The sequence below is a fragment of the Sapajus apella genome, unplaced genomic scaffold (genome assembly GCF_009761245.1).
Source record: "Sapajus apella isolate SASKATOON/1434 unplaced genomic scaffold, GSC_monkey_1.0 scaffold129, whole genome shotgun sequence".
Lineage (NCBI taxonomy): Eukaryota > Metazoa > Chordata > Mammalia > Primates > Cebidae > Sapajus > Sapajus apella.
Window position 1 is genome coordinate 3,359,066 of NW_022437069.1, and position 23,028 is coordinate 3,382,093.

Here is a 23,028-nt window from a genome sequence, read left to right on the forward strand (position 1 = left end):
TCTTTTTCCTTTCACCCTTCCATACCCATACTCAGGTACCTCAGCTCACAGTTCTCCCCACAAGGAGCACCCTGGCATCCTCTTAAAACATGGCACCATATGTGGGACTTTAACAGCATTATAGAAATAGAGCATCGTTTCTTAAGATATATTAGAGACAAGGCAATAGGAAAGTGAGGTTCTCCCAAATTAACAACAAGAGCTAATACAGGCAGGAGAGAAGCAAAGAACTCTTCTAAAGCAAATCAACTCAAAGATCAGGATAGGTAAATAGGGAGAGAGATATTGTATAATCTAAGGCATCATTTTATAATTGAGAGATGTGTTCTAATTTGTGGCTGAATAGAGATGACACAGATCTATCCTGTTGTTACATCACATTATTGGAAATATGTTAACACGACATGGTGCATAATTATAAAACAAACCACATTACAATGTAGCAGTCTTATCCATTCATCTCTGTTGTATTCATGGCTGGAGTATGAAAAATGAATTACATTATACATTCATGGTTTTTTTCTTACCCCTCTGTTGCTCTTTAATCACATAATAATTGTCTTGTTAATAGATCTAAAAGCTGTCAGCATTGGTTCTCCTTAGGTCAAAGCTGAGCTTTTGAAAGTGTGCTTCTTGCTTCTTTTGAGAAATATGTGGGTCCCCTGAGCCTTCTTATTCCATAGTTCCAAGAGGAGCATCCTCCAATAAGACATCTATGCATCCCATTAGGAAATAATGTAAAATGTTATGTTTGTCCAATCTCTTACTAACTTTCAGGTCCAAGCCACCTTTAAGCTGGATCTTCCACATTTCCTGAGAATAACTATTTTCAGAGAACACTAAAAGTCATTCTTGACACACCAAGGTCCAAACGTAGGTTTTCATATTTTTTTCTTGCAGTTGCAGGCTATCACCTTGAGGTGATTTTTAATCTAAATCTCTCTGAACCGTAAGAAAGGTCCTGAGAGTCTTCAGATAGGTGAGCCGGAGAGCAGTTGCCATTTAGGTGAATGGAAAACCAACAAAGTCATAATATGTTGCAATTTTTCTAAAGGATGTAAAAAAATACTCTTCAGATTCATATCCTAATAGATCAGGGATTGAATAGTTCCAACTCTTTTATTATAGACTGCTAGTCAGCCTGGCTCTGTGTCCTGCAGACTGTCATTATCTCTATGGCGATTTTTGCCTTTGTATCTGATACAGCAACAAGATTCTTGACCTTTCCCATCCATCAATACTCCTATCCTCAAAGCCTCAAAAGCCAAGAGGCATAAGGGTATATTCTGTTTCTTTTCAATAGTGACAACTGCCCTAAACTCTAAAATGTCTGATCATACTTTTTTCTTAGAGACCTCTAGTAACTTCAGAAAGAGATGAAACTTACTCTATTTAAAAAAGCAAGCACTACTCCCCCAGTTTTTATAAGAAACTAGCACTGAACTAATAATTAATTATATATATTCTACGTCTCATAGTAATTCCTATCCTTATTTTCTTTTAAATTTGAATCGTATTTTTCATCTGAAGAAAATGTACACATAAGCAATCTAGACATCTAGAATGCATTTCTTTCATCAAAATCTATGGAGAGTTTAAAGTTCATCATAACTTTGCAGGATAAATGGATGACACTGGCAACCGATCAAGGATTGAAGATGAATTTTGAAACTCCTCCCTTTTTTTATTTTTATTTTATTTATTTTTTTTTTTTTTTTTCACAAAATCACCTTGCTGTGGGGAGGAGTGACTTGCATGTATTTGGCACCCTCTTGTACTTTGGAAAACTAAAGGACAGTGTAGACAGGAACAAAATACAACACCTCAGACATTTCGCTCTCTGGGTTCAGCGCACACAGGTAAGGCTTGACACACTAATCACAGGTAGACTCTCTATGACTGCTAATACCTAACAACAAGATCTAAGAGCTTAATGTGGTTACATGAAGATACACTATCTTTCAGCAAATCCAAAGGTATTTCTTGAGGTCTACTGTGGGTACCAGTGGATATGCCTATACCTCTGAAGGTCAGGGCACTGGACATTGGGACAGAGTGACAACAAGTTTAGCAGACAAGCACAGATTGCTGATGTTTATAAGATCCACATGGAAAAATAGGAAATTGAGAGAAAATTACAGGACAGAGAAAAGGAAGCTAACAGCACTCTAACTTACTCGTAATAACATATTTCATAGCCTGTCCGTATCCAGGTGGGTCTGCCAAGAAGAGCCTCCTTCACGGAATACAGGGTAGGCTGCATCCCTACACAAAATCAGAAAAGGAATTAATCCATGAGGAAAAGAGAGTTGTTCTGGGCCAAATAGGGACCCTCAAAGATACGTGGGTCTTCACCCCTGGAAGTTATGACAGTTAGCTGTATATGGCCAAGGGGATTTTGCAGATGCGATTAAGTTAAGGTTCTTGAGATGGTGTGATTATGAGAGGGAGGTTCATAAGGACACAAATGTCCTTATGAGAGGGAGGCAGAGGGAGGTTTCACTATAGAAGAGATGCGATGTGACTGAAGCAGAGAGAGATTTGAAGATGCAACACTACTAGCTTTGAGGATGAAAGAAGGGGCCATAAGCCAAGGAATGTAGGGAATGTGATTCTAGAAGCTGGAAAAGGAAAGGAAATGGACTTTCCCCTGGAATCTCCAGAGGAAACATGGTTCTGCCAACACCTTGACTTCAGCCCAGAGAAAATGATTTTGGACCTCTGAACTCCAGAACTGTAAGAGAACAAATTGGTCTTGTTTTAAACCCCCAAGTCTGTGACAATTTGTTACAACCGCCATACAAAGCGAATATAAATGTCAAGATTCATATTTTCTCTTCTCATACCCACAAGAATCTGTTCACTCACCACAAAGTACAGGCAGTATCCTGAGCTTGGACCTAGACACCTGGGAATACTTATTCCTCATTCAAAGCCACCCAGTAAATTAGCATATGATGTATGCAGAATTTCCATTCCTCGAAATATTCGAAATAAATGCAGGCTGCTAGTCGCCTTTCTCTCTTTAATATCTCCTCCAAAATGGCAACGGGTATTCGGGAGAATTTAAACTTCTTCAAGAGATTTCTGAGAATGTAAATCAGTGTCGTCCAATTGGATTTTATTGTTCTCCTATCTTGTAACAAGCAGGTCAAAATAATTGCTCCTATGGGACTTAGGAGATGGAGAGGAGGAATAAATGATAGGACTCACCAACCTCAAAAAATTCAAGGTACAGCAAAGGAATCCGGAAGCAGAGGATATTACATGTGCAGAGTGAGGACGCCCAGCCTCCCCCCTAAAATAGTAGTGTGCCGCTGAGGGCAACTGCCTGCCTGCCACACCTGGGAACCCAAAATTCCACCCAAATTCAAACCCTCTGAACCCATGCAAGGCTTTTTGAATCCAAACAGTCAAGAAATGATTTCATTCCTGGCATGCTGGGGAAAGCCCCTGCTCCCCAAGAGTTCATACCATAATTAAACTGGCTGTTGGGCTTCTCGCAGTTGATGATGTTGAAGCGGTAAGGGATGGCCGCCTGCATACCGCTCACCCGGAAGTAGAACCACTGCTGGTGCTGGGTGCTGTTCACATCCGCATTGACCAACAGGTCATACTCGAACCTGCAGATCAGAAGCAAGGCTGGAGGGTTGTCCGGAAAGACTTTGAGGTAACCTTGAGACACTGAGAAGCTACATGCTTCAGGTTCTGAGCTATATAGATCTAACCCCCAGGATCTCAGCTAGCTGGTGACTTACACTTATCATCCTGATATCACAATATTGGGTACAGGTTTTGGAAATTTGTGGAGGTGAGGGGGCTTCTTTGTATTAGAAGAGTCAATTACACAGTAGTGTATATTTTTAAATTTTTTAAAAAAATTATGGATACACAATAGTTGTACTTATTTATGGGGTACATGTGATATTTTGACACAATAATACAATACGTAATGATCAAATCAGGGTAATTGAAATATCTATCACCTATTTAACACTTCTTTTGTGTTAATAACATTCCAATTCCAGTCTTTTTATTATTTGAAAATATTAGCATATATTTGTATTGAACTATAATGAAGTTTTTATCTAGCTAGAAAAAATGCAAGTGTGCTTTATACCAGAGAAAATTCAACCTCATCCGGTTTGGATACACCATTGCTATTTGATGATCAGCATTACTTTCGAGCCTCAATTTCCACATCTGGAAAACGGAAGTGTCTAAACTTTTGGTGCTATTTATAAAACTCAAATAACTAGTAAATATAAATCCCCCAGCAAAACAACAAACATGAATTAGACGAGTAATGCAGGGGTTGCTTCATGTTCATTGTGATGTAACTCCTATGCTATAAAATACACACATTTTGCATATACAGCTCAATGAATTTATTTACATCTGAAACCGCTTGCATGACTACTACACAGATATAGGAAATTTCCGGCACCCCAAGAGGACCTCAGGGATCATCCCCTCATCGCTATATCTCCGAAGGTTATTATTTTTCTGATCTCTAACAACAGAACTAGCAATGTACTTTTGACTTAAACATTATCAGGATATTTTATTTTTAAAAATGTTGTTCCATTCTCTTGGTATTCTCTTTGAGTTGCTCTTCTGAAAAGGATAATGTTTTTGCCCCAATGCATTCATATTCTCCCACGTGGGACCCCTAGTGAATGGCTTTGTGTAGTGAGATTTATGAAAGACTATAGCATGGTATGAGACAGCTGCAGAGCAGAGCTATCTGATGAAGTCCAGCCCTCACACTGTCTCTGTGAGCACCACACTCTAACCACTGAACCACCATCCAATACATGAAGCATAACCCCCGAAGTGGCACTCACAAGAGCTACTTGGAAAGGCTATGATCCTCAAATTGTCTGCTACTCCCACAGTGCTCTCTCCAAAAAGTAATCACAAAAATTCCTTACCCATGATTAGCTTTGTTTACTGTCATTTCTCTATTACCCTGATCATAGCTGATGAATTTAGGATTTTACACTCTGGTCCAAGGGAAATGTATAGAGAAAAAGACCTGAGCGGGCCCAGCAGCTTGGGCACATCCTGATCTGATAACTGTCCCACCAGGAGACTCATAATCAGGTCTCCTCTCCTGGATCCTTTGAAAATGATACCTGGAGAGAAGGAAGAGTCAAAATAGGAGCTGCAAGAAGAAGTGGAAGCTAAGCCGACAACCCAGAGAAGGCTGAGAATGAATCTTGACATGATTGTCTTTCTCGTGTTTAGCCTGATTCGGTAAACTTGTCTCTGTATGTTGGGCTTCCTTCAGATATTTTATATACAAAAAAAAGGATCACCCTTCACCTCCCCCAAAAAGGAAAACCTTCAAAAATGAATCCTCAGGTGGATATAAAGGAGGTCCCAGCTACACTGAGTTCTGAGCTCCAACCATGGTGAAGATGCATCACCCGCCTATGGGTGAGAACATGTGCTGTTTGATTTTCTGTTCTTGTGTCAGTTTGCTGAGAATGATGGTTTCCAGGTTCATCCGTGTCCCTACAAAGGACACGAACTCATGGTTTTTTAGTGCTGACCGTGTGTCAGGTACTACTATAAGAGTTTTAAGCGTATTATTTAGCTCTCATGAAATCCCTAAGAAGTAGGTGCAATTATCGTCCTCATTTTGTGAGTGAGGAAATAAAGGCATGGAGTGAGTTAGGAAACTTGCTCAGTCTCCTGGTTGGAAGGTGGTGAAGTGGCCCTGGTGTCCGTCTATGGCCACCACACCATTATCTGTTCTGGACTGTTTTTTCAGAAGTTCACCCATAGAAGTTGAATCATATATGTTGTCTTTTGGTATATGGGAAATATATCCACACTGCTATAATAGAAAGAATTTTAACATAGTGAAAACAGAAGTCTCTTCTGAAACTGAAAAAGAATTAAAACTCATTTGTGTTTTATTTCCTTCCTTTTAGTTTGTACAGCCCTAGACTTTCCTTGGCTATGATATCCGTCTCTACTGAGAGCCCATCTGTAGGTTCTGCTAGAGAGCACGGTACTGCATCTTCCCTTGAAGGCAGGATGGTTCACCTCTCTCTGGGAATCTCATGATTTGCCACCTAAGGAATGAGAGCAACAGGCGTGGCGAAGTTCAGGAATAGCAAGCCCATGTGCCCTTCCACGTCAACAGAATCAGCCTTGGCATCAAAGTGCTCTCAAACCCAACTATGGACCCATTACTTGAAACATAAGACACATTAATAACAGTTCACCTCTACTGAATGGCTCACTCAGCTATGATACCCGTGAGTTCCCTAGTGGTGTACTGGTGAATGTTTCACAAATGACTCTCTGTGACGAAAACCTTCACTTGTACCATTTGCCAATTTTTATGATATAAATATTCCCACCATGGCTGATTTCAAGCTACCAATGTGAGGTCACTAGTCACTGAACAGAGCGTGGGGAAGAGACAGTGACAACATGCTTTCATGAACTGCGAAGAGATACCCCCTGTGATTTTCCTTACTTACTCACGCACGTGGATGGCTTTGCGAAGGTTTCCTGATTCAAATTTGGAGAAGAACTTTAAGCAATTGGAAGCACTATCTTGCAAAGGCCTATAATGAAATAAAGAACATGTGAACATATGTGTTATAGCTACTCTTGAAAACAGGGTGATGATTCTTAAAGATAAGCTTTCTCTTATAGATTTTTTTTTTTTGCATTTTTGGTTTTGGGGTACATGTGAAGAACATGCAAGATTGTTGCATAGGTACACATATGGCAGTGTGATTTGCTGCCTTCCTCCCCATCACCTATATCTGCCATTTCTCCCCATGCTATCTCTCCCCAACTCCCCACCCCCTGCTGTCCCTCCCCTATTTCCCCCAGAGAGACCCCTCCCTGTGTCCATGTGTTCTCATTGTTCAACACCTGCCTATGAGTGAGAACATGCGGTGTTTGATTTTCTGTTCTTGTGTCAGTTTGCTGACAATGATGGTTTCCAGGTTCATCCATGTCCCTACAAAGGACATGAACTCATCGTTTTTTAAGATCTTTTTTTTCTTTTTTTCTTTTGAGACAGAGTCTTACTCTGTTGCTCAGGATGTAGTGCAGGGGCATGACCTCAGCTCACGGCATCCTCCACCGCGCGGGTTCAAGCGATTCCCCTGCCTCAGCCTCCCGAGTAGCTGGGACTACAGGCACACACCACCACAGCCAGCTAATTTTTTTGTATTTTAGTAGAGATGGGATTTCAACCACGTTGGCCAGGATGGTCTCAATCTCCTTACCTCATGATCCACCCGCCTCGGCCTCCCGAAGTGCTGGGATTACAGGCGTGAGCCACCACGCCCAGCCTCTCTTACAGATCTTTAACCTGAATTTCCATCATGCTGTGTTTAGGAGCAAGAGTGGATTACTAACAGGAAACATGTCTATTCTCAGGCCATTAACAGAATTCTCCATGTCCCGCATTCCTCAGATGCACAAGACTACCTACCAAGGCTCATCTAAACTGAAGACAACTTTATTTATAACATCACTTGGCTGGATGAGCCTCCGAATATCCTCAAATATCCTGATCCTGAAAAAGAAAATTGAAAACATTTTAAGGGTCTGCCTTCCCTCCTTAGCTCACTCCTCCTATAATCACCTGGGAAGAACTCTGGGAGTCATTGGAGAAATATGAAGGCACAGAGAAGTTTAATAATGCCTCAATCTTGAGCTCAGAGAGTGCAAATAGCCCTGCCCTCCTTCTTTCTCTTCCTTCATCAAAAAATAAAACTGCACTGAGAAGCAGGAATGTAGGAATTAGCAATGTTAGATTTTGGTTATCACTGCATCGGTAGTAATGTGAGAATTCTTGGCTTAAAGCATTGTATCAAAGGCACTTGAGTTAGGGGACTTTGGAACTTTGCTAGCTGTGAGAATGAGAGGGTAGTCTGCACTGGGGAAGTTTGAAGGAAGACATTAGGGTTATTAGCTGCTAGCATCTTCAAGGTTTGGGAGGCTCCAATAAGCCTCATACTCTTGGGCAATTTATGTTCCTTGGGCTCTGCCTGATCCAACAGGCTGAGGTCATTCTTCTGTCTGAGAAACACCAAAATCTGTGATATTTAACTAAGAGAGGGAAAGAAAGCTTAGGAGGTCTTTCAGATTACCATCTGAATTTCCAACCCAGTCCATAGGAGAGGCATGAGAGAAGGCTGGGAAAAGTCAGGCATGAGGTCTGGGCTTAGAGGGAAGATGTTCTATGCAGGGGTGAGATGGCGCTACAACGGCCCTTGTGGTCAGTTTCTCAAAAGCATGAGCATGTCGGATAAAGTGCAGGGGGTAGGGTGGGAGATGTCAGTCAGGACCCCAAGTGGGAACAGTCTGGGGGTCTCCCTCCTATCAAGAGAATAATTTCTTTCTGGTCTGCCCACTTTGCTCCATTGACTTGGTATGTGTATACATTTTTTTTCAAGGAAAATAATATTTCCTTTGCCTTTAGCAGTTTTCATTTTATTCTCAATATGCTGAGTCATAGGTAAAGCTTCCTTTCCTGCCTTCTGGGAATAATCTGTCATCCAGTGTTTCTTCCCGGGAGAAAGTCTTTTCCATCCCCTCCTCTGTGAAGCAGCAAAACTATGCTCCAAACCAAGCCAGGGTCTATCAAAGCTGGGGCTGTGGAATGGAGGCACACCACCTTCTTTCCATTAGCAAGAGATCTCATACCAATTTGCGGTAAACAAGAAAAAAGGTCCCAAATAATCAGCTCTTGGTTTTTCTGAAAACCTACTTTTGAGGAAGGAGCCCAGTATTTGGAGAAACTGCATGATCTTTCTTTGTGACAGTGGTTTGCAAGGTAAATAGGATAAGGAGTTGTATTAGATGTATTCAAGGAAGTTTTCATCAGAAAATGCATGCCTACCACTACCCCACATTTGATTCTGAAATGTCCTTGCAGGGAAGAAAATTTGGGTGTTTGGCCAAAGTTTCCCAACAGGCTTTAACATGTTCCTGATTAATAATGCTCACTTTTCTATAGATAGTAGAATTATCTGTACAAACCATTCCACTTATCAAATCATCAAAGAACAGAAAAAATAGAGTTCCCAAGTCAGTAGCACCATCACCTTTGGACTCCACATTTGCGTTCCAACATGGGCTGGGTGGCAGGAGGGGGACAGTGTCCCCAGAGATCAGGAAATGCCATCATCTTGAAGTCCACCACAGAGCTGGTTCTTCTGGCTTTGGCCATATAAAGATAGGGATCGTGGAAAGGGACACGCTTCGGCTGTGTCTGCAGAAGCTTATCTATTACTTGGACAGTTTCTGCAGTCCTACTGGAATTGGAGAAGGAGGCATCCATCCTTTGGCAGAAAACTGCATCTACCTCCCAGGCATCCGCTTTCAGGGAATGCTGAATGTCAGAGATTTCACTTTCAGAAGAATCTCTCCCGAGATGATTGGATTGCACATTTTGGTACGGGTTCACTACAGGCTTTCCTTTGGATCCCAGAAGCGCAGTGGACCTTCCCGCCTTCACCATACACAGAAGAGGTGACCGGACAGCATCTTCTCTTTCTTGCCCACAGGAACTTTGGTCCTTGTTGAAGCAATGCTGCTTTGAGGAGGCAGCCGTCGGAATGTGGTGGTGATTGGCAAACTCAGTCTTTTCAGGGTTCAAATCATCTCTAGGTTTGGACTCCAGTTCCTTCAGGTTCAAAATGGAATAGGATGTGTTAGTGTGACCTTCCAGATAGGGAGCACAATTTGATCCCTGTCCTTACTCTCTGGGCACAGAGCTAAGCATAAATCCTGTGAATTTGGAAGCTTTTTCCAAGGTCGACTAAGAAAGACTAACCTTCAAGAGTCAAATAAATAACAGAATCAAAGAAACTCACTATGTTTGGAAGGGGCTTTTGGTGGGTCTAGTCCAATGGTATTTGAATGTCTTCTTCAGGATTCCCACTAAATTATAATCTGGTTGGAAAACCATTATTTATGGGGGCCTCACTGTACCCCAAGGCAGTGCCTGTCACTTGAGGATAATTCAGCTTATTTGAAAAAAATATTTATACTACACTGAAATTTCCTTTCCTAAAACTGTTTTTACTGATCGCTGCCTGCTTTCTGAAGTCAAATAGAATATATTAACTCCCTTCTGTACACGTGACTTAGCTTATACCCTTAGATGCAGCCAAATTCATGATTTATTTCTAAGAGCCATAAGAAAATAATGGAGATCAAAAAGCAAGTCTAAAATATTCATGGCAGCAACTAGACACAGAATTACCATCACCAGGTCTAAGGTTCTCAATTTGTTTCTAACTGACAAAGAAAGTCTGAAATCAGGATGTCCACTTCCAAAAAGCCATCTAGGACAATTTCCCCACTTTGGCATGAGAACAATGAAATCATCATGAATTTTTATTTGTTTTTCATTGCATGGGGGCAGGGTGCGCTTACACAAATTTAGATGGTATACCCTATTGCATACTTAGACTATATGGTGTAGGCTACTGCTCCTAGGCCACCAGCCTGTACAGCATGTTAGCATACTGAACACTGTAGGCAATAGTAACACAATGATATTTGTCTGTCTAAACATAAAAAAATGTAGTGAAAATACAGTCTTATAATCTTATGGGACCACCGTGGTGTATGCTGTCGATCATCGACGTAAACGTCGCTATGCAGCACATGACTGAGTATCCATCCTAAGCGTGAGTGTCAGATTGAAGAGCCCTTGCATACATCCTTTTTCCCATTTTTGCCACCTTTTCCCAATTTTGTTTAGCATTTTGCTTTTCTCTAAGGAAGAGCCCAGAAGGATATAGCTAATGATGAGCAATGCTTTCCATCCGGACACCCTGGTTTGGCCTCCCAGGATCTGCAAAGAACCCATCATACATCATCAAAGATCAGAACCACAGCACGGGTCCTACCTCAGAGCTGCAGGAGAGCTCAGGACACATCGCCTCATACTGCATCAGCTCCTCTTCAGGCCGGTCCAGACCAGGTTTGGAACTCAGCTTGTCCACATCTGTTTCCAAGTCATCATCCTACAAAGGAATATTCATAGAAGAGGTTACAATCAGGAAATCCACCCTGAGAAGCATCAAGACAAGATACGTATGTGCTTCTTCAGAATCTTTGGACGTGGTTTTCTAGCCTCTAAATTACAGCACTAGCTTAACCAGTGAAGAATTTGTTATGCCGGATTGTACTTTTAAAATAAAAAGAAGATAAACAACTTGTCTCAGCATGTATGTCAGTATTTATCAGCCTTCATCAGAAGTAAAAATTTGTATCAAATCATATAAACTAGATAATCAATAAAACACATGATGGAATAAATTCCTTATTTCAACACCGCTATCATCAACTTCATTGTAATTACTGTCACTCTTTATCTATCTTTGTCATTTACGTTTGTCAGTCTTTTCACAAACATTTCATCAGTACCTACTGTGAGCAAGTACGCTTCTAGGTATTGAAGTTTCAGTCATAACAGAACAGACAAACGTCCATGCTTCCATGGAATTTGCCTTTTAGTGAGAAAAGAAAAACAGTAAAGAACAAAGTAAACAAATGAATAAGTTAATTTTCAACAGGGATAACTGCCCTTGAAATGATGAAACAGAGTGATATGACTAAGACTGAGGAACGAGAGCCTGTTCAGATTCGGAGACCTGAGGAGGACTCACAAGGAGGTAATGTTTCAACGGAAACCTACATGACAAAAAAAGCCAAGGATGTGCAGGCCTAGAAGTGAATTACTAGCAGAAGGAAAAGCTGGAATTTGCTTTCAGAAAGAAGGTGGCTGATGCATACAGATTAAGAGGAAGATGGCAGAAGATGAGATTTGAAAAATAGGTAGGAGAGAAATTATATCGATCCTCATGAGATCTGGGGAGGAGCTGGTATTCTCCAACTGCACCTTTATCCCTTTGCATATTTAAAAGTTTACCAAGGCACCTCCAGTCTTTTGCTTATTGGATTGAACAATCCCAGGCACTTTATTTTTTATTCTCGATAGATCATCATTTCAAAACAATTTAATGATGATGGTGACTCTCCTCTGAATACCAAGGGTTGTAGGGTCTCACAGAGAAAAGACACCAGGAATCAACCAGCCCAGTCTCTTCATCTTTCTACATCCTAGGTCAAGTTTCCTTAATGAAAGAGAGGGGAAAAGCCCATGCCATGTGTTTTACAAGTATATTTCACTAGCTAAGGAAAAACCTGGCAGTCCTGAAAGGTTAAATTCAATAAACGTGGAAAATAGATGTTTGTATTCCTGATCCAAGGGAGAGAAATGCAATAGTCCATCTATGTCTCACAATTTTTCCCCAAACTTCAAATTAAAAGAAAAGTAATTCCCATGTGCTTCACTTAATAATATTTCAGGTATAGTACACACCATGATCGAATCCATGACCACCATTCTTGTCCTTTCCAGCTTTATCTATCAGTTTCTGCTTGTCTTCACTCCCTCCACTGCAAACTCAGCCATGGCACAGGGTGGCACTAATGGAAACACAATCTGAAAGGCCACTGGGAAGAATGTCCCCACCAGTAAGGTTGTGCTCCAACCAGTGCATCCGAGCAGAAAAGAGTCATGCAACCCATGAGCTGCAATCTAATTCATTCCACATGTGACTAGGCGACCCACTTAGCCTTAGAGCAGGGATTAATGAACTATGGCCCACTGGTTGTTTTTGTCAATAAAGTTTTATTGGAACAGAGCCACACCCATTCATTCATTTGGTCATGGCTGTTTTCTCAGTGCAACAGCAAAGTTTAATCATTGTGACAGAGACTATTTCTGACCTTCAAAGTTCTGGAGCTTAGTCTCAGCCAGGTTGCAGCTTCCTTTTGTATTTCTTATAAATGGCATTTATACTAATCTGGAGATGGACTTGCTTCTGTGTCATCACAGCATCCCAGGCAGTCCTTTACCAACTGGAATCCTGGTACCTACCTAATCCAGGTAATGCTTTCTGGCTCTTGTTCCATAGGATGGACCTTTTAGACATTGTCTTTTGGCTGCCTTAGATTTGAGCTCACCACTCCACTGAAGGTGGTGATTTTAACACTTAATAGGGACAAACTCCAAGTTCACTAGATGTGAACTCTTTGAAGATAAAAACTACGTCGTCTTATCTGTTTGCGTTTCGCGTTAATATACCCAAGAATTCAGCATGTTGCATATGGATCATACCCAAGAAAGTGCCTGAAAGGAATAAAAAAATTAAAAAGAAAGGAAGGAAGAAGGAAGGGAGAGCTTGAATTCACTCTGTTTATCATTCTCTTCTTCAGAGTTTGTCTGAGTCTCATGCTTGTGTATGTGAACAGAGCCCACATCTAATACGTTGACCTTGGCAATTTTCAATCAAAGCACACCACCCTACTTTCCACTCCAATGACCCTTTACAGATAAAAGATCCTCTTAATCGTTCTTTTTAAGAGGCTGGTCTCAATTATTACCTAAGATTGTCAAATGGGAAGGCCACAGGTTTAAGGCCCAGATCAGCTCTGTGACCAGAAATAAAATATGCCTGACTTCTGGTTCACACCTCTGGCAGTAAATGCTGCTGGGTTCCCTGGGGAAAACCCAGTTTTCTGAAGCACCAGTTTCCTTGCTCTTGCTGTGCCTCCAAATCAAGCCCTGACTCTCATGTTCCTCTCCATTTCTACAACTCATGCTCACACTGACTTCTCACCTGCTTGCCTTGGCTTGAAGCCTTTTGATGAACAGTTTTCAAGCTCTTACCAATTTGTCTTGTGCTTCTTTCCCAGTTGAGTTTATTTGCCTGTTTAGTTTTCTCTCTACCCTACCCCTTCATCCTCTGTAGAGCATGGGAAAGTATCTGAATGCCTTCCCTCCCATGCTGTGGGACATCAGGCACTGTCATGCACCCGGTCCCTTCCCATCAGATACATGGGGCGAGTGACACTCGGCATCAGACATTCAGCTATCAAAGAGCAAGCAAGAGGGGAGGGGAAGTGGCATTGATGAATGACTGCAGCAGCACAGTGTTATTCAAATAATTCCGCACATACTCCACAAGCCTGCACCACCAAGCCACAGCAAAGAACCAATTTGCTACCGATGACTTCAGAAATGATTCTATTTATCAACAAAACCCAAAGAACACCAGACTGTCAATAGCAGTCTAAGCCTACAGATGTAGCTAAGAGGTAGTCCGTGTCTGCTGCTGCTACCATCAGCAAGGTCAGTGAATGTCATGATAGAAAACTCAAAAGCCTCTTTCTTTCTAGACAGATAGGAAAGAAGGAGAGAAAGGAAAGGAGGGGAGAAAACTGATTTTTTAAATTTGAGTTTCATCCCCAGGAAATGTCATAAAAGGCAGCATTGACTTTAATTTACTGAGTCTTATTTTACAGATGATGAAATTAAGAAACTGCAACTTAAAGGAATTTGTCAAAGTCCATGTCCACCAACAGAAATGGAAACAGAATTATAATTCATAGACAAAGTCTTATACTAGAGCAGTAGTCCTCAACGAGGGGTAATTCTGGCAAGTCTTAGAGATACTTTTGGCTCATGCCTGGGGGGAAACGAGGTAGGCATTACTAATGTCCAGTGGGTAGAGGTCAGCGGTGCCTCCAAACATCATACGATGCACAGGGCAGCCTCCCACAACCGAGAAGCGTCCAGTCTAAATGCCAAGAGTGCCAAGGTCTAGAAACCTTGCTGTAGAAAAACAGTCCATAAACTATGTCTCACTGCTTATTTCTGTACATAAAGATTGCTTAGAACACAGCCATGCCCATTTATTTACGAATTGTCTATAACTGTTTTGTGCTACAACAAAGCTGAACAGTTGTGACAAAGACTGTGTGTTCTACAAAGCCTAAAACAACTACTATTGGACTTTTTTTTTTTTTTTTGAGACAGAGTCTCACTCTGTTGCCCAGGCAGGAGTGCAGTGGCGTGATCTCTGCTCACTGCAACCTCTTCACCTGCCGGGATCAAGTGATTCTCCTGCCTCAGCCTCCTGAGTAGCTGGGACTACAGGCGTGTGCCACCACGCCTGGCTAATTTTTTTGTATTTTTAGTAGGGAGGGTTCACTGTGTTAGCCAGGATGATCTTGACCTCCTCACCTCGTGATCTGCCTGCCCCGGCCTCCCAAAGTGCTGGGATTACAGGCATGAGCCACCGCACCTGGCTACTACTGGATTTTTTAATAAGAAGTTCACCAACCTCTGTTCTATAGGATAGGCCTTTTTGGGAGGGAGCCCAAAGAGTAGCACTTCTCTGCTGGCCAGGTTGTGCACTGTGCAACTTATGGGAAAACAATTCACAGACTCTGATGTCAGTGGAACTGTACAAGCAACAACCCTATGCAGAAAGGATAAGAGTGACTTATGAAGACAGACGAGATCTACTAGAAAGCATCCTGGAAAATCTTTCTAGGGTCTTTAAATGGTCTTATTAAATACACCAACTCCAGGTGTTAAGTGTGTATCTAAAGCTCATATGAATGGAATATCAGTGTCTTAATAAAGGACAGGATAGCCTCTGACTTTACAAGACATTGTACCAGACCTACCAAGATGAAAATGACAACTTGAAAATCAATAACAGTAGCTGTCATTTATTGAGCGTCGCTACCACTGGAGTGGCAGTACTAAAGTAAGTTCTTAAAATTTACACTGGGCTTGGGCAAACATAGGAAGTGATATTTTTCTGTGCATGATGTGAATATGGACATCGTTAGAAGCACGGGCTGGTGTACATACTTCCACTTTTCCATCTTCAGAATCAGAGTCTTTGTCCACCTCCTCCTCACCATCATCTTCAAAATCCTCTGGAAGGGGAAAAAGAGGTGAAGTGAGTGAGGTTGCCCCTTTGCCTGGGATTTAGGATCTAGATGTTCATCACACAGTGGTTCTTGCTCCTTCTTCCTCTCTCAAATAAGGGGTGCAATATTAATAACACAAAATCCCAACACATGGGAATACTTATTGGTAGGTATAAATGGTGTGCACATGGGCAAGTCAGGGCACTAAGTTATAAAGTCTAAGCAGTTATCCTACGTTGAATGCAAAATAACTGCAGAATAAAACGACACATGAATATCACTCTGAATCATCCCACGAAAGTTAGAGGCGTTATGCAAAGAGCACAGCCAAAGTTAGAGATCACGTACCTACAAAATGCGTTATAACTTAAATATTACCTTGATTGGGCCCCTAATTTTTTGATGAAGGACGTTATAGAAGGCATTTTGTACCACTGTGGTAAAATTATGCCTATAGAAAACCTGTTCATACTAGGATCTTTTGACAGGAAGATCTTCCTAGAGATTAAATAATAATACTTTCAAATATTCCAATATGACTAGCCTGGAGTTGTAAATAACAAGAATTTTATTTATATTTCATCCTTAGGGCAAATTAATTCCACCATCAGTCAGTATGCTTCAGAGATTCAATCATGGGATTCTGAATAGACTTTTTTTTTTTTTAATTAGCTGAGATGACTATACAGCATTTGATAGCTACCAGGCAAAGCACAAACAGTTAATAATGAAGAACAAAACAAGTGAGCTTGGTATTTTCTCACCCTATTTACAAAAATACAAACTGCTTTTTCATCTATGGCTCTAACTAACTTAATGGACAATTATGGGGGACCTATAAAACAACTAATTCTGTTTTCATCCACGTTCCTGGGAAACATTGTCAAAATGCAAAAATTCATCTTAAAGGTCACAGTTAAACCCACTTATTTTACCTTCAAGTAGATCATGTGGAGGTTCAGACACAATGCTCCCGGGGACTGGGAAGGCATAGGCACTGCTGGCTGTGACCAAGGGTAGAGGACTCTTAGGGTAGCACTGCCTCAGGATCTGAAGCACCACAGAAATGACGGGCTCCATGCTCTTGTCGCCCAGGCAGTTCTGAGCAAAGGGAAGATTATATCAGACGTCGACATCTGGACACAGTCCCCTAGCTGTAACGCAGCTAATAACAGTCTCCTAGCTGTATTTCAGCTAATGAATTACACACAGCCTACATGGACAGACCGTAAACAGCCTTAACGTAGAATGTCAAATTTGAACATTCTAACACAGAATTTTGTCTAACGTGGAATCCGCACTTTTCTGTCTCTTGCACATTTCATACACCATTGCAATGAATACGGTCTGAATATAGACTTAAAATTCTTTCAAAGGATGCTGCGCCTAAGGCAAGACATTGCTCAGGATAGCTGGGGGAAGAGAAGGTCGGTCTTTCTCAGCCACCCATGTGTCACTGTGAATTATTGCCTATGTTAGGGAATGAACAGCTGAATTGATAGAAGTCTTGCTTTTCTCTTTCAGCTGTCTTCTGAGGAGAAAAATATTTTTTAAAAAAACATAAAACATGAAATCAGAAGAAAAGACTAAGTGAATCCCAAGTAGCTAAATTAAATTACATGCCTCTTCTCAAAGCCCACAGTGTGGATCCCTCTTGGTACCTTCCCAAATCAGAGAAAAATTGGGTTTGCAGATGTAACATTTTGATACTGATAGAACATGACAAGACCCTTCTTCTCAGACACTGTGAAAAATGTAAGAACAAGTTCACTAAATTGAGAGACAGAGTTGACTATAGTTCAGTTTCTCTTTGGCAAAAACACAACCATTTTCTTCACTATCTCTGTAAATGTTTTGTCTACTGACTTGGTACAGGAAGGTGACTAGTGGGGGCCCCAGTTTGCTATTACCAAAAAGTGCAGCAAGCTCTGAGGCCAATAAGTCACAGAAGTGGAGACGGTGGATGCTAAGGACCCACCTCCGGGCAAGGATGTCTGGAGCTGCCAAACTGTGACATCTCTAGACTCAACGTTACAGATACTTCCACGTGAAAGAAGATGGAGGGAAAAAATAACAAAAATGACTGCAAAACATAAGTAAGCCAACTTTTTTCTTTTCTTTTCTTTTCTTTTTGTTTTTTTTTTTTTTTTTTTTCCTTTTTTTGAGTCAGAGTCTTGCTCAGCCACCCAGGTTGGAATGCAGTGGCACGATCTCGGCTCACTACGACCTCCAACTCCCAGGTTCAAGCAATTCTCCTGCCTCAGCCTCCTGAGTAGCTGGGGTTACAGGCACCCACCACCATACACAGCTAATTTTTGTATTTTTAGTAGAGACAGGGTTTCACCGTGTTGGTCAGACTGATCTCGAACTCCTGACCTCAGGAGGTCCACCCACCTCTGCCTCCCAGGGTGCTGAGATTACAGGCATGAGCCACCGTGCCCAGCCTTGAGTAAGCCAACTTTCAAAATGAAATGTCTTAATGCAATCAAGACTGTTCTCTCTTCTTCAATGTGCACCAGTCACACCAATCAGGTGTCCTGAATCAACAGCCTCAGAAGGCACAGCCAGAAACACTCTTAGGGGAAAATGAATTCGTTTTGGCTAATTCATTATGGAGGCTAATGAACAGTTGAAGCTGTTTCACCCCTTGATCTGGTCAAACGATCTCAGGAGTTTCATAATGGGAAAACAATGAAACAGAGACTGAAGGAGGACGCAAGAGGGTGAAGGAGATGGCTTGTCAGAGATATTGTTCTAAGCTCCAACCTTGGTGGAGATAGAGCCAGCCCAAGCCAGGGAACTCAGTCAAAAATGCCAACACTTTGGAACCCAGGTATGTCTGTGATGGACTTTGATGAGAAAAGGTAATCGTGTCTTTTTCTTTGGTGGAATGGTACAAGTGAAAAGTAAGTGAAAGCATGAGGTCAAGTTCAAATGTTCTGAAAAACGGGGCCATACCATGAACTGATTTTGGAGGCTGAGGAAGTATTAAAATCTATAAAACCCAAGGCATTAGGAATCATGCTGTATTTGCTGTCTGCTGCACTATAGGGGAAATACTTATGAATGCAGAGATTGTTAGTTTCAAAGTAACAGAAATTATTGAATTCACTTGTCAACATTTCCCTCAATGGATAGGTGTGTGCAGGGCCGAGACGAAGTGAGGCAAGGGAGGGGTGCCCAGGAAGCATTTGCTTTCAGGCTCCTAGAAGTGCAGAGTTGGTACTTGTGCTATATGTCAGAAAAAGACAAGACTCCAGGAAACAGGATCCTTAAGAACCAATGTCTCAGAATTGGAGCAAAGGTGAGATTTTAGGCCCCCTTTTCCCATCACTCTCAATAACACATCTGCTACTTGGAAGGGATGATGAAATATGACAATGCTTAAAACATTCAATGCTTCCGTCACAGTTAATATCTTTGAATTAGCTTTGGAATAATAATTACCCCACTTGCGTGATATATGGGCAGGATAAAGTAAGAGCAAACTGCTCAGGTCCTGGAGCCAGACTATGTGAGTTTTAATCCTGGACTGAAGATTGCTAACTTCATAACCCTGGCAAATTAATAGCCTCCTCTGTGCCACGATGTCTTCTTCATCTGCAAAGTGGAGATAGTAACACAACCTCACTCATAATGTTGTGTGCAAATTAAATGCATTAAGGTAGGCAAAGCGCCTGACAGTAAGCACTTAGAATTAGCTAGCGGGAAGAAAGAAGGCCTCCTTAGTTTCATAAAGTCTCCTAAGAGTCTGCAAGCAGATGCTAGGAGTAACAGCTAGTCAGAGGAGAGTCCTAGTAATGACTGCCATGATAACAAAGCAAGGCATTTTAGTGGAAAAGGACTTTGACTAAGAACATGAAGTTCAGGGTTCAAATTCCAGCTCTGCTTCTCTGTAGCCAAAGCCATCAACATCTCCTGCCTAACCTCCTGTAAACACTCTAAGTCCTCCCCCTACCATCTTTCCTTCGCCTTGTGCCCTCTGATCATCTTTTCCAAATGGCAGCCAGAATGGACCTTTAAAAGCATGAATCAGTTTAATGGGTATAGAGTTTCCATTTTTCAAGATAAAAAGAGTTCTGGAGATGGATGAGTCATAGTGACGGTTGTACAACACTGCTTAACCCTACCAAACTGTACACTTCAAATGGTCACGATGGTGAATTTTGTTGCAGGTATTTTACTACAATTAACTTAAAATTTTTCAAAAATAAAAAAAAATGAAAAGCATAAATTGTATCAGGTCAGTCTCCTGCTTGATAGAAATAAAATTCTAATTTATTTTTATGCCCTAGGAAGTTCTACGTGATCTGGCCCTGTCTCTTTAATTCTTGTCTTCTGCCCTCTTTGTGCCTGCTCACAAATTGATGGAGGCCAGGTGAGGTGCCTCATGCCTGTAATCCCAGCACTTTGGGAGGCCAAGGCAGGTGGGTCATGAGGTCAGGAGTTAGAGGCCAGCCTAGCCAGCACGGTGAAATCAGTCTTCACCAAAAACACAAAAATTAGCCAGGCATGGTGGTGCATGCCTATAACTCCAGCTACTCGGGAGGCTGAGGCAGGAGAATTGCTTGAACCCGGGAGGCAGGAGAATTGCTTGAACCCGGGAGGCAGTGGCTGCATTGAGCCAAGATTGCACTACTGCACTCCAGCCTGGGTAACGGAGCAAGAGTCTGTCTCAAAACAAAACAAACAAACAAACAAAAAAGTTGGTGGAAATAAAATTCGAACTCCTCATCATGATTCCAGGAGCTCTAAATGCCCTGGCACTGCCCATGACTCCAACTCGATCTCACGCCTTCCCCTGCACTCACAATGGTCTACCATGTCTGTTTCTCAAGCTCACCCGCCTCCCACCCTGCTCCCCCACCTGAGGGTCTGTGCATGTACTTTCTTTTTCTCTCCCTGGAACCCTCATCTCCAGATCCCCACAGCACTGGTTCTTTTTATCATTCAGGTCTCAGGTGACACAGCAGCTCTTGGACCCCTGCCTGGCATAACCCCCCTCTCCCTTCTCTTTCCAGTGATTCTTTGAATATACATGAGAAATTCTAAGGCTGAGAGCAGATGTGGTGCAGCTTCAATATAAAAATATCTTGAATGGAGATGGTTCAATCTCTTCTGGATTATCACTGAGATCTTTCCTTCTGCCTGACCCTCCAAAAAGTCCGCGTTGTCCCACACGCTGTTCCCGGCTTCTCTTCCATCTATACCTCACGGCCACCTCCTTCTGCTTCCCTGAACAGTTCACAAACCAAGTGTTTCTCTTAGAGTTTTCAAGATGCTCTCCTAGGCTCATTCAGATGTGGCTGCCTTCATGGAGCCTTCTCTGGTCAGCAAAATCAAGTAAGGCTTCCCCTGCATGCTTACACCATGTCTGCCATTACCCTCACCTGCTGCCTATGCTGTATTATCCAGTTCCTGTTTTTCCACACACGACGCTAAGTTTCCTGAGGCTGACAACACCTTCATCTCTGAACCCCTGTAAAACCCAGCCCCAACACCTTTCACAAAGAAGAGCTCAGAAAACATTTACTGAATAAGTAGCAAATGACCTCACGCCAATCTGACCTTCAGGGTATCTAGCTCCTGACCCAAGCTGGTAACATTCCCTTTAGGATTCAGTCCCTCCTTCCATAGGTTCATAAGGCTGAGGTCATTGGTCTTGTCGGCCAGAGAGGAGCCTGATGAATCAAGGCTAGGCCTGCTGCGCTTTCTGAGCAAATGGTGGCAACTGCGGATTTTAAAAGGCCGTATCATGTCTTATTCTAGTGGTTCTCAAAGTGAGTTATCCAGACCAGTAGCATCGGCATCACCTGAGAACTTGTTAGAAATGCAGAATCTTGAGCCTCGACTCAGATCAATGGAATTAGAAACTCTGGGGTAGGATCTAGCAATCTGTAACAATTCCTCTAGGTAAGTGATGCATACTCAAGTTTGAAAAACACCAGGCTGGGCACGGTGGCTCAAGCCTGTAATCCCAGCACTTTGGGAGGCCGAGGTGGGTGGATCACGAGGTCAAGAGATCGAGACCATCCTGGTCAACATGGTGAAACCCCGTCTCTACTAAAAATACAAAAAATTAGCTGGGCATGGTGGCGCGTGCCTGTAATCCCAGCTACTCAGGAGGCTGAGGCAGGAGAATTGCCTGAACCCAGGAGGCGGAGGTTGCGGTGAGCCGAGATCGCGCCATTGCACTCCAGCCTGGGTAACAAGAGCGAAACTCTGTCTAAAAAAAAAAAAAAAAAAAAACACCTTTCAGGCCCCTCAAGCTATTGTAGCTCCAAAGAGTGGTTCTTTTCTCTGATTATCTTATATAGGTTTGTTCCTTCTGCAATTACCTATTTCTCCAAATAGATAACTATCTCCAACTGTTTCAGGCATCCTTGTAGGAGTTCTTTTATTTTTAACCTTGCACTCAAATGGTCATCCTTCTTCGTCTTTCCTCATGCAAAGCTCCAATAAGATTATATTACATTACACAACACCCTTGCTGCACTGTGTGATCTCAGCCTTTGAACTTTTAGGGGATGTTTACAGAATCTGTGAAGACATGTGAGACATAGGAAACAAAGAGGTAGGGTCACCAAAAGGGACACAGACAAGCAGTGGCCTCAGTAGAAAGGCAATTAACAATACTATGATGGCAAAGGTGTGGGGGAACTAAAATAGTTCCTTTACAGTCAGTCCCATCCTCAGTAGGTTTGTAAGCACATCATAAACACCAATAACAAGAATATAGGGGCCGGGTGCAGTGGCTCATGCCTGTAATCCCAGCACTTTGGGAGGCCAAGGCAAGCGGATCACCTGAGGTCAGGAGTTCAAGACCAGCCTGGCCAACATGGTGAAACCCCGTCTCTACTAAAAATACAAAAAAATAGCTGGGCGTCGTGGTGGGCACCTGTAATCCCAGCTACTCAGGAGGCTGAGACAGGAGAATGGCTTGAACTCAGGAGGCGGAGGTTGCAGTAAGCTGAAATCAAGTCATTGCGCTCCAGCCTGGTCAAGAATAGCGAAACTCCATCTCTAAATAAATACAAATTAGGACAGTGTTTTTCCAAGTGTGATCCTGAACCAGTAGCATCAGCATCACTTAGGAAGTTGTCAGCAAAGCACATTCTCAGGCTCCACCAGAGCCCTGCTGAATCAGAAACTGAGAATGTGGTCCACCAGGCTGTGCTTTAGTGAGCCGTGCAGGTAACTCTGATGTATGCTCAACTTGGGGCTCTCAAGTGAGGC

The 23,028-nt window shown here is 42.2% G+C and overlaps 1 protein-coding gene across 1 annotated transcript in view; it reads right to left on the reverse strand.

The window, feature by feature from the left end:
- Positions 1-23,028, reverse strand: part of LOC116539496 (cytosolic carboxypeptidase 4-like) — a 435,628-nt gene that overhangs the window by 384,571 nt on the left and 28,029 nt on the right. The window contains exons 3-10 of the mRNA XM_032262484.1: positions 16,728-16,893; positions 15,731-15,798; positions 10,905-11,021; positions 9,090-9,670; positions 7,472-7,555; positions 6,501-6,587; positions 3,475-3,623; positions 2,178-2,265 (exon numbers count right to left, since the gene is read on the reverse strand). Coding sequence (XP_032118375.1) covers positions 2,178-2,265; positions 3,475-3,623; positions 6,501-6,587; positions 7,472-7,555; positions 9,090-9,670; positions 10,905-11,021; positions 15,731-15,798; positions 16,728-16,893 — 1,340 coding nt within the window. The remainder of the gene's footprint in view (positions 1-2,177; positions 2,266-3,474; positions 3,624-6,500; positions 6,588-7,471; positions 7,556-9,089; positions 9,671-10,904; positions 11,022-15,730; positions 15,799-16,727; positions 16,894-23,028) is intronic.